The sequence below is a fragment of the Episyrphus balteatus genome, chromosome 1 (genome assembly GCF_945859705.1).
Source record: "Episyrphus balteatus chromosome 1, idEpiBalt1.1, whole genome shotgun sequence".
Taxonomy (NCBI): domain Eukaryota; kingdom Metazoa; phylum Arthropoda; class Insecta; order Diptera; family Syrphidae; genus Episyrphus; species Episyrphus balteatus.
In genome coordinates this window covers 42,008,888-42,020,686 of record NC_079134.1, presented here as the reverse complement: position 1 = coordinate 42,020,686, position 11,799 = coordinate 42,008,888, and the positions used below count along the sequence as shown (strand labels likewise).

General features: G+C 30.6%; 2 protein-coding genes across 2 annotated transcripts; both read left to right on the top strand.

Moving 5' to 3' along the window:
• Nucleotides 1–696: 696 nt before the first annotated feature.
• On the top strand, nucleotides 697–4,423 carry LOC129907280 (uncharacterized). The gene is made up of 3 exons (XM_055983396.1): nucleotides 697–950; nucleotides 2,991–3,498; nucleotides 3,554–4,423. Exons 1-3 carry the CDS (start codon nucleotides 721–723, stop codon nucleotides 4,421–4,423), a joined length of 1,608 nt encoding a protein of 535 aa, XP_055839371.1. The 5' UTR covers nucleotides 697–720.
• Nucleotides 4,424–5,995: 1,572 nt separating this feature from the next.
• LOC129905387 (uncharacterized) lies at nucleotides 5,996–10,411 on the top strand. Its single transcript, XM_055980862.1, has 3 exons — nucleotides 5,996–6,337; nucleotides 8,863–9,373; nucleotides 9,436–10,411. The coding sequence occupies exons 1-3, from the start codon at nucleotides 6,003–6,005 to the stop codon at nucleotides 10,312–10,314; spliced, it is 1,725 nt and encodes a 574-aa protein (XP_055836837.1). The 5' UTR covers nucleotides 5,996–6,002; the 3' UTR covers nucleotides 10,315–10,411.
• The last annotated feature ends 1,388 nt before the right edge of the window (nucleotides 10,412–11,799 follow it).

The following is an 11,799-nucleotide window of genomic DNA, read 5'->3' as shown; positions in this document are numbered from 1 at the left end:
CGTCTAATTTTAATTGTTTACCCCAAATTCTAAATGCCTGGCTAGTTTTTGAAGATGCAAAACCGAAAAAGCGATGTTATCAATGATGACAACTGTATTTTGGATGAAACAAGTGATGAACCAAAACCAAAACAATGTGATTTCCCTATTTCAACTGTCGATACAGATTACAAGTAAAGTGAACGGTCCAGACCTGAGTACGTCTTTAAGGAATCTAGATAAAGCCAGTGGACAAAAAGTTCTTAAAAAAAAACAAGAAATATCAAGAAAATAAAATCAAAACTATCGATCGGTAACGGACTTCTGATGTTTCAATATCTTATATTTTTTTAGATATGAGGGTGTTCTATTTAATGAGCTTTATTAATATACAAAGGACAATAATCTACAATTTACAATGTATCGAAAACCCAAGTACAAATATCTACCAGACGTTAGTCAAAATTTTATACATTAATATTAATTTCTAAATAGGCATTTAAAAACTTAATTTAACTGCTTCACTCCTATTTTGATTGTTTTTTTAATATTTTAATTAACATGTATGATTGATTTGTATTCTCAATGTTTTAATTTTCGCTGTTATTTGGTTCAGTTTTGATTTGTGCATTCTTCAAAATGGGCTTGTTTTGTAAACTATTTATGCTAACATTAGTAGCTTTGCACTCTGCAGAAAAATTAAAAAATATTCTACCAAAAGTTGTTTCTGCAAACAACAACATGGCCGAGTGTTTACTTTATATTGTTGAAAAAGTAAATTTACCAGTTCAGCCTAACATACAGATCTCTGTCAAAGCACAAAATTCAAGTATCGAAGACAAATTCATAGAAACTGTGGAAATATTCCGAAGAAATTATAAAGAATTCATAATGGATTTACTGTCTGATGGAAATGGTGGCTTTGATATTAATTTCATGATATTTTTCATCGATTCGGTGAAATCATTGGAGTAAGTGTAAGATCTTGTGATCTTTTGTTGGTTGCCAGTCGTGAATTGAAGTAACTTTTTTCGTAAGCTTGGTGTTCCCAAAAAATCTTTAAAAAAGCGTCCTTGTATTCTAACCTTAAACATTCAAAAAAATAAGATACGATTTATATTTTTAAAGTTACAGTCCCAAAAATTACAATATACGCATAAAATAAGGCGTATATAGAAAAATTTAATCAAATTTGCTAAATAGCTCAGGGAAATTAGTCAAAATATGGGCATGAAATCGCATTTTTCGCGGGACAAAATTTTTTTCATGGAATGTGTTCGGGTGGTTGTCCTTATCATAAAAGTCAATTTGTTGGGAAAATTGGAGGTTGGGAACAGCCGTCATCTTGGAAAAGAGATTGGTATCGTTTTCATTGAATAGCTCCATTGTTATTCATTTTAACAGAAAATGACAAAGGTAAGACATATTAACAATAAAATTATCTAAACAATGATATACAAAACAATTCCGTGAGTTGATTAAATAAAATTTTATAGTTGGTTAAAGTGCGGGTTTGTATCGCAAGGTTGGGACAAAATGACATTTTTTCATATATCTGACGAACTTTTGATTTGTTTGGATAATTCTTCAAGAATGAATTATAGTACTTATAATTACCTATAAAATGAGCCCACAATCGTTATTGTAACCATCGTATTGTAGAAGTAATCTAACTCCGAAACTGTCCATGTGCTAGTCAAAAGTGAGATAAAAGCTAGTTTTTTGCTAGTAGGCCGAGAAAATTTTGGGAGTAGAGGTATAACCAAAATATAAGTACGCAGTTTTGCTGCCATACTCGTGTTAATGTCGATTTCAAAGGTCTGACAACTCTAATTTTAGGCTTTATACGGTTTTTGGGGGGTTAAATAACGTAAGTTTTCCAGTTAACGTGAATGGGCTAAATTTATACTATTTGAAATAATAAATATACAAGCTGATGCTCTATTATTTTTCCTAAATCTAGACACCCCAATCTTGAGGATGTGACCAGTAGAACTCAAGATATAAGCCGTTTATACGATTATGTTTTAGAGGCTTTTTGTTTCGATTTTTGTTTGTTTATTGGAATTGAAAAGCCTGATATGGTTAGTTAAAAAAGCTTATATCGTGAGTTCTATTAACCCCATAGCCGAGATTGATGTGTCCAGATTTAGGAAAAATAATAGAGCATCAGCTTGTATATTTATAATTTCAAATAGTATAAATTTAGCCCATTCACGTTAACTGGAAAACTTACGTTATTTAACCCCCCAAAAACCGTATAAAGCCTAAAATTAGAGTTGTCAGACCTTTGAAATCGACATTAACACGAGTATGGCAGCAAAACTGCGTACTTATATTTTGGTTATACCTCTACTCCCAAAATTTTCTCGGCCTACTAGCAAAAAACTAGCTTTTATCTCACTTTTGACTAGCACATGGACAGTTTCGGAGTTAGATTACTTCTACAATACGATGGTTACAATAACGATTGTGGGCTCATTTTATAGGTAATTATAAGTACTATAATTCATTCTTGAAGAATTATCCAAACAAATCAAAAGTTCGTCAGATATATGAAAAAATGTCATTTTGTCCCAACCTTGCGATACAAACCCGCACTTTAACCAACTATAAAATTTTATTTAATCAACTCACGGAATTGTTTTGTATATCATTGTTTAGATAATTTTATTGTTAATATGTCTTACCTTTGTCATTTTCTGTTAAAATGAATAACAATGGAGCTATTCAATGAAAACGAAACCAATCTCTTTTCCAAGATGGCGGCTGTTCCCAACCTCCAATTTTCCCAACAAATTGACTTTTATGATAAGGACAACCACCCGAACACATTCCATGAAAAAAATTTTGTCCCGCGAAAAATGCGATTTAAATTACTAATTTCCCTGGGCTAAAATTAAAACTACAAGTTTTTTGTGTCGTTGAAAAAAAGAGTTCTCTTCTCCACAATTTTACTTTTATTTTTCCTATTTCGAATAATAAGATTTTAAACATTTTTTTCATTTTAGATATTTGGTGCAAAGAAACCAACAATATAAGGCTGAAGTTCTTACAATAGATGGCTCTGCGTATTATCTCATTATTTTTCCAAAAACACTTCAATCATCCACTGTTTTTTTAAAGCAAATATTTGATTTTTGTTTAAAGCAATCTATTCTCAATATTCTTCTACTTCAAGAGAATGAGGCTGGAAAAATTTTCTTGTACACTTATTATCCATTTACTGAAAACAATTGCGGAAATACTCTACCAGAAGTACAAAATATCTTCTCAAATGGAGTTTTCCAACTCGATAAGCCCTTGTTTGAACAGAAAACTAAAAATCTTCAATCGTGTCCTGTAAAGGTTATTATAATAAAGCATTCAGAGTTCATCAATCCAATGCGACCAGCTATATTTGATGACATCCTTCTAAAGATTCTGGCTAAAAATATGAACTTTTCAATACAATACAAAATGTCTAAAGGAAGAGGTGCAGTCTATAGTAAGGACAACATGACCAATGAATTGAAAATGGTAAGTATTTACATTAATTTTGTTTATATCTTATTTCTTTTTTCTTATTAAATAGTTACATGATGAAGATGGAGATTTAATTATTGGTTCTTGGTGCGCTAAAACTACGAATTTGTTTTTTGGATCAGTGCCATACATTTTTGATAATGAATTAATTGTTTTTAAGAAACCAGAGAAGTATAATTATTTGGATATTTTATTCTTACCATTTGATGTTACAACTTGGATAATGATTTTGATTTCTTATATTTTGAACTTGATTATGCGATTAGCACTTCGCAAAAATACTTCGTTAAGATTGTTTTTAATAACATGGTTCTTTGGAGTGATGATCTTGAGCAGTTCCTATGGAGGTTGTCTTTTTAAATTTCTCCACCACCGACCTAGGAAAACTATCCCGAAAAATTTTGAAGATGCCATCGATAAAGGTTATAAATTTGCAGTTTCAAGCAAAGAACTGTACAATGAATTGGAGGATTTTCAAAAATATATGATCGAAGTTGGCGAGAATAATATGTATGCAGAGTTTAAAAGATTGAAAGGCAAATATTCTTGGTTAATTTCGGACAAATATTTGAACTCGTATAAAGACATGGGCTTGAAATATTTAATTGCTGAGAAGTCACTGTATACTTCATTGCAATGCATTTACACGCGAAAGAACTCATATTTGACATTGCATATTAGAAAGGAAATTGAGCTGATGAATTCCAATGGACTTTTAACCTATATTGATAGGATGTATCAGACAAAAACTACAAATAAAGATGAGGAAAACAAACACAATATAAAACCAATATCATTGTATCATTTAAAAGGTGTATTTAATTTATACTTAAAATTGATAGGAATAAGTGTCTTCATATTTGGAATGGAGCACGCCTTAAGCATTAAAAATGTTTACTTCTTTAGAAACAAAAAATAAGTGCGATTTTTTTTTACCAATAATTTAAGAAGATTGAGTTTGCAAATAAATAATGTTTTTATTTTGTTGAGTAGCAATATTTTCTGAAAAAAAAGGAACTTATGCAAAAATTAAAATCAGTAAATTAATTGAATTTGAAATCATTTCACTTAATAAAGATTGTATCTTAAATTTTATCAATTTTATATTAAAATAATAATGATTTATAACTTATAGCACTTCACACAAAAAATTTCGTGTTTCTCTTGTACCATTTGTTTCTGAGAGTCCTGGAAATCCACTATATGGAGTAAAATGATGAAAAAACGAAATAAAATTCTTGTTTGTATATTGTATTTAATGGTTTGGTTAGATATCCAACTGAAAAGATGTTTTATATAGCATTAAAAGTGTATTTGAAGTGTATTTCGGAAGCAGATACATAAACAAGTTTGGGTTCACATATAATGAGATCACAGTGAACAGGCCTATGATTCAGGTAAAAAAAATACAAATTATTTTTTTAAGATTTTCGAAAATTATCCAAGGGGTACCCCTTGCCTAAAAAACAGAATTTTCAAAAAATTTCTCCAAAGTCATCGAATGAGACATCAAAAGAAAGAACTCTTTGTACTCTATTCATAACTGAAAACCAAAAGTTGCTAGAATTTCGGGTTGCTGGATTATTTGCAATCGAAGTATTTTTTTTTCTTGCTTCATTCGGAAACAGATATTTTCGGATCAAAGTTCCGAAACAAGTTTTGGTTTACAGATATGAGATCATATGGAACAGGCCTATGTATTCTGTTAATGGCGATGTTGTTTATTGCGATGATAATATCGTAAACGTTCATAAATTGACAAATCAGAATCAATGTGTTCAACTCCGACGTTTTGCTGATGACGCAGTTTGCTTCCGTGGTGTTAAGTCTGTTGATTTTGATGTGTTAACCTTGAAACAAATTGCTTAGAAGTATGGCAGTTCATCGACCCATGCTGTATGGCTGTTAGCTCCTTATATAGATATTGTCTATCCTCAAAATGTCAATTTATTATTTTGCCCCTTAATAGTTTGGCATTTAGCCCCTTAAAACTTTATGTGTAGATACGAGTAGCAAAAGTAAAAACCAAAAGAACTAAGGTCTGCTGGAATGACCCTCGGTACCTTGGCTGTCGAGGTTAATAGGTGACAAGTGGCACTTTCAAGAACTCTTTGTTTATAGTTTTTAAATCAGACATGAAATTGCTAGATATGTTTTGCAAAAACGACAACAAGTTCGTGATAGGTTCAATTAGAGTTAATGAGCGAAGTTTTAACTCCTAGACATGTCCACTTTAAGAGTAAATAGAATTGTCAAGTAACAATAGCCGCCAGTAGTTAGTTGCCTTCCGAACCCTTCTTCGATAGTTCTCACCGTCTTTTATTGGATTTGATTGAATTTATAAATAGACATTTAAAAAATTTGATTTTATCAGTAACACTTCTAATTTATTTGTTTGTTTATTTTTATTTTTTTTGTTTGAATTGCTTTTTCTCAAAGCTATTTTATTTGCTTTTGGTAGTCTAAAGTAGTTGTGTGACCTAGGTACTCTTGCCAACATGGGTTTGTTTTTTAAAATATTTATATTAACATTAGTAACTGTGAACTCCACCGAAAATCTAAAAAATATTCTACCACCAGTTATCTCCAGAGAGAACAACAATATGGCGGATTGCTTACTTTATATTGTTTCAAATGTTAATCTACCAGCTCTACCTAAAATTCAGATCTCTATCAAAACACAACATACAAATATCACAGAAAAATTTATGGAAAATGTTGAAATATTCCGAAGAAATTACAAAAATATCATATTGGATTTATTGTCTGATGGGAACGGAGGTTTTGACATTAATTTAATGTTCTTTTTCATTGATTCGCTAAAATCATTGGAGTAAGTTTAAACTGTGTGTTAATTGTGTGTTTTTGAGTGTGCTAAGTTTGGTGGCAATTGGCAAATGTGACCGAAACAAAAGGGTTTACTTATAAAATCGTTAGCTAAATACGCATTAACCTGCGACAAAAATATTCCAAATGAAAACTTAAACTGAAACCCTGCTGTTAAGTTATTTTTCCTCCTAGATAATCAGCTGTTTTTCTTTATTTTGTTTGTTGTGTGTACCTAAACACGCACACAGAGTGGAAAACTAGATAATATCTATGAGTTTTCAGAATGACAGTCATTTGTTTGTTAAAAACTAAAGGCTTTTGTAGCATGAATGAATTGAGTGAAGTGTCGGAGTTATTAAAACGATATAATACTAGTAATTTTATGAAAAAAATTGAACTTGCATAAAAATCTGTGATAGTTCATCATTGGAAAGTGCAGTAGATGAAATTTTTAAGTAATTTTAAAAGTAATAAGTATAAAAAAGATGTGATAAAAAGTCTCTTTTAAAAGGAGCAGATAGAATCTTTTATAAAAATGAGAATGAGATTAGGCAAATGAGAAGCCAACTTTCAAAAACTAAAAAATCGCGTTTAAGATTGGTAGACTATCTAAGATTCAATAGTCTTTTTGAATCACTAATGACTTTCAAAAATTAAATTTTTGGGGAAAATGGAAAACCAGTTTCGAAGAAATCAAAAGCATGGCAAACGTTGATAATAATTGTTTGGACTGTGGCAATAAGCTCTTAACTTTGTACACGATAACCCGAAATAAGCTTTATAAACGAAGAGACAGAAAAAGGAAAAAGGCAAAACTTTTAATTTTAAGACTCCCAAACTAAAGTATGGACGTCTTTCTTCAACCATAAAAGGAGAATGAAGATGTGGCAGCTACAATTTAGGCAAATTAGAAAAAAAATATCGACATAATCCTTATAAAACTTGAATGTTTCCAAAAAAAATGTCAATGGCAGATGCGGAAAACATGTTTAAAAAGGACAATCAAGAAAAGAAATAGCGGAAGAGCTTAAGAAAAAAGTATCGGACCAAAAAAATATATGAGCTTATGCAGCTTGTGTTGTTAGTTGCGAACAAGTATTGTCTGAGTCGCAGATGCTGTCTGAGAGCCATAACGCATCAACGAGGGTCCCCGACCCCGGTACCAACCGAGGCGCAGAAAATGTTCCTGCAAAAACTCACCAGCATGAAATGTGTAAATATTTGATAGCGGTAATTTCGATCCAAAATTTGAATAAGCAAATAAATTGATGCGGTGGTCATCTGAAATTAAAAAAACCATAAAAAACATCACAAGACGATCATGACAATGCTTACTTTTTGCCCCGTGTGGCGAAAAGAATACATGCGATACTTTCCGATGTATTCCTGAATCATTCGTGATTCGTGAGTAGGTTTTAATACGTTTTCAGCAAAAAGTTCTTCATCAGAGAGCGATTTCAACATCCTTGAATCCAATAAGATATAGGATGTGCTCCCCATGAGAGTCGACGTATTTAAAAAAAAAACTGCGAATTTCTGAAGCTGCGAAGTTGTTCAAGCAGTGAGTAACAAGTATTATGTATTTAGCCCATAGTTAACAGTTTAAGTTTTTTTTAGATCAAGAGTACGAAAGCAAGAGACGTCATTTTGAAGACAAGAAAACCTATTTGTTTGAGAAAGTCTCTAAAAAAAAACAGAAAAAAAGTGTAATTTCCTCCATGAAAAATATTATCCTTCAATAGTTCTTGCATTAAATTTATTGCAACGATAAATTAATTTGTGTTAAAAATAAAATGTTAATACCAATAAAAAAAAAAATATTGTGTAACCGAAATAAGTATGATAGGTAGATGTTTTAATTTTTTTAAATTAATTTATAAGTTGTCGATCAACCCACGAGAAAGAAACAAACTGCGATAAGTAGGTTGCTTCAAAAAGTATGCTTCGAGAATTGATATAATAGAATGAAATTAAATTTTGTTTTAATGTTGAGATTTCTACATAGAATTGGAAAGAAGAAATTGAGAAAAGACGGGATAAAGATAAAGAACGAAATCCAAATTCCAAGCCATGAACGAATTTGCGAATTCAAATTTGTTTTGAACATAAAATTTGTGAAAATTGTTATAATAATCATTATAATGAGTTCCTTGAAATATTAATCCCATTAAGCTTCATTTGTAACTTTTATTTTTTTTTTTTTTTTCCTATTATAGAGGAGAGATTTTGTTAACGTTGACCCCATATTTGCATTTTCTAATAAAACAAATAAATTAATTGGAAAAATTGAGCTTTTCCTGAAAATTTTTCTGGATTTTTGAACCATTTCCTCATTGAAATTAGAAAGTTATGGCTCATTTTTCTGTTGACTTTTGAAAAACTTGGCTGGTTTAAAAGCCCATTTCTAATTTGTGGTCTTATCCATTCCCTGTTTATGTATGATTGAAGTGATTGATAGTTGATATGATACCTGTTTTTTAAATTACAAATAAAAGAGCATAAACTTATTTTTAATATTTTATATTTAAGGTATTTGGTGGAAAGAAATCAACAGAATAAGGTTGAACTTCTTTCAATAGATAACTCAGCATTATATATCATCATTTTGCCAGCAACACTTGAATCATCAGATGAACTTCTAAAGCAAATATTTGATTTATGCCTTAAACAATCAATTCTGAATGTTCTTGTACTTCAAGAGAATGAAGCTGGAACAATCTTCTTGTACACTTATTATCCATATACTGAGAAAAATTGTAGAAATACTATTCCAAGACTACAAAACACCTTCTCAAATGGAAGTTTTCAACTCCAGAAGCCCTTGTTTGAACAAAAAACTAAAAATCTTCAATTGTGTCCTGTAAGAATAATTGTAATCGAACATTCAGAATTCATCAACCCAATGGAACCAGCTATATTTGATGATGCTCTTCTAAAGATTCTGGCTGCCGAAATGAACTTTTCAATAGAATATAAAATGTCCCCAGAAGGAAGAGGTGTAGTCTATAGTAACGACAACATGACCAATGATTTAAAAATGGTAACTTTGAAGATTTTTCATTACTTTGGTTTAAATTTCTATTACATTTTTTCTTACTATAGTTACATGACGGAGATGGAGACTTAATTATTGGTACATGGTGCAATACAATGGCAAGTCAGGTTTTCGGAGCAGTGCCATACACTTTTGATAAGGAATTAATTGTTTTTAAGAACCCGGAAAAGTATAGTTATCTGGATATTTTATTTTTTCCATTTGATGCTACAACTTGGACAATGATCTTGTTTTCTTATATTTCGCATTTAACTGTGCGATTTGCAACAAAGAAATTTGGCCTTCGCAGCAAAGATTCGATGAGATTTTATATAATAACTTGGCTTTTAGGAATGATGATCTTGAGCAGTTCCTATGGAGGTTCTCTTTTTAAATTTATACACGACAGTCCTAGCAAACCTATTCCAAAAAATGTAGAAGGTGCCATAAAAGAAGATTATACATTTTTAGTTTCAAGCGAAGGATTATATGATGATTTGAAAGTTTTGCAAAACCATACGTTCGGTGTTGGAGAAGATGATATGTATGCAGCTTTTAAAGAAGTCAGTGGCAAGTTTGCGTGGATAATTTCGGACAAATATTTGAATTCGTATGAAGACAAGGGCTTGAAATATTTCGTCGCTTACGAACCACTCTATACATCTTTGCAATGTATTTACACGCGAAAGAACTCTTATTTATCATTGACAGTGAGGAAACAAATTGAACTAATGAAGTCATATGGGCTTTTGAACTTCATTAATAGAATGACTCAAACCAAAAATATTTTAAAAGAAAATGAAAATAAAAAACTAAAGCCAATGTCATTGTTTCAAGTAAAGGGTGCATTTGTGTTATATCTAATATTTAATGGTGTTAGTTTAATCATTTTTGGAATGGAACATGAAATTTCTAGAATTCAAAATATATACAGAATGAATATCTAGAAAGAAGACTAATGAATATTTTTAAAGAATGATTTTATTCAAACGTATAAATGTGTTGTGTAACAATATTTTCTGCAAAACGTATTTTAAAATATACTACAACTACATTAATCCTTTTTAAGTGTTTTTCATTTGTATTGATGTTTGAATGCATTATCTAACGACTTTGATGGCAAACATTTTTTGTGAGATGGAACTTCAAGAATATTGGGACCGCACAATATTTATTTCTTAATTCTATCTTACATTTCGAAAAAATCAGAAAACGTTCGCCATTCGTTCGCAAGCCACTTCTTCGGACAAACAAAGAATACGAAATGGATACACAAGAAGAATATGAAAACGAGGAAAATGTGTCCCCAGCCCAGAATCACAAAAAAGACGCTCATCAAAATTTACTCAACTGCAACTATTAAGGCCGTGTGTGAAAGTGAATTGCGTTAAATAGTTAACACCGTGTAAAATTTTTGACACTATTGAGGTGAATAAAAAAATTTCAGCTGTTAAACATTTATTGGGCTCTGGGACCTGGTTAAATTTTAGTTCAGATGGGTTTGCTTTGTTTTTTTTTTTTTTTTTTAACCCTTAACTATAGTGGTGAAAATTTGTGGTGTTTTGAAATGATAAAATAAAATACAAAATTGATTTTTTTTATAAATTTTGTTTTTAAGCATCAAAAGATAACAATTTAAAAAAAAATAAAAAAATAAAAAAAAAAAAGAGAAAATTCATTTTCAACGGTTTTTATTAACTTTTTAAAAGTTGATGTGGGTCCCCTGGACCCACCACTATAGTTAAGGGTTAAAGGAGTATCATGGCAGAAAAAAGGCAGACAAAATTTTAAACAATAAATTTTTTTGTTCACCTCAAAAGTGTCAAAAATTTTACACGGTGTTAACTATTTAACGCAATTCACACACGGCCTAAGGAACAAATTGAAATTCAAAACAAGAATTATATGAAAAGTCAAGAACACACCAAGGACTTCTTTAATAAGAAATAATAAAGCTGACGAGAATCTGAAAATATCAAACCTCACAAATTTGAACTGAATCGAATTAATAACATTAGCGCAAAATTTTAAACGATTAAGTAAATTGCTAAAGCCATTTTAGTAAGTTACTTAGCCAAAAAGCGGACTGATTTTTAACTTAGCAACTTACTAAATGGTTTTAGCAATTTATTAAATCGTTTTAAATTTTGCACTAATTGATTTAAAAATGTATTTAGAACTTTTGAACAACATTTTCTTTGATTTTCAAGCTAGCACTGATCGAAAATTTTACGAATTATATACATAAGTTTAATTAAAACTAAATTAAGAAATATAAAAAATTAAAAATATTTATATTGCTGGCCAAAGAGCTTCAAGATGAAAGAGATCAAGGGGCACGGTAGTGCCCAGCCAAGTTCTCTAGCAACTTTGGCACTACACCCTTATTTACAGGGAACAACTCAGGCCATTTTCGACCCCCCTCTAACTTC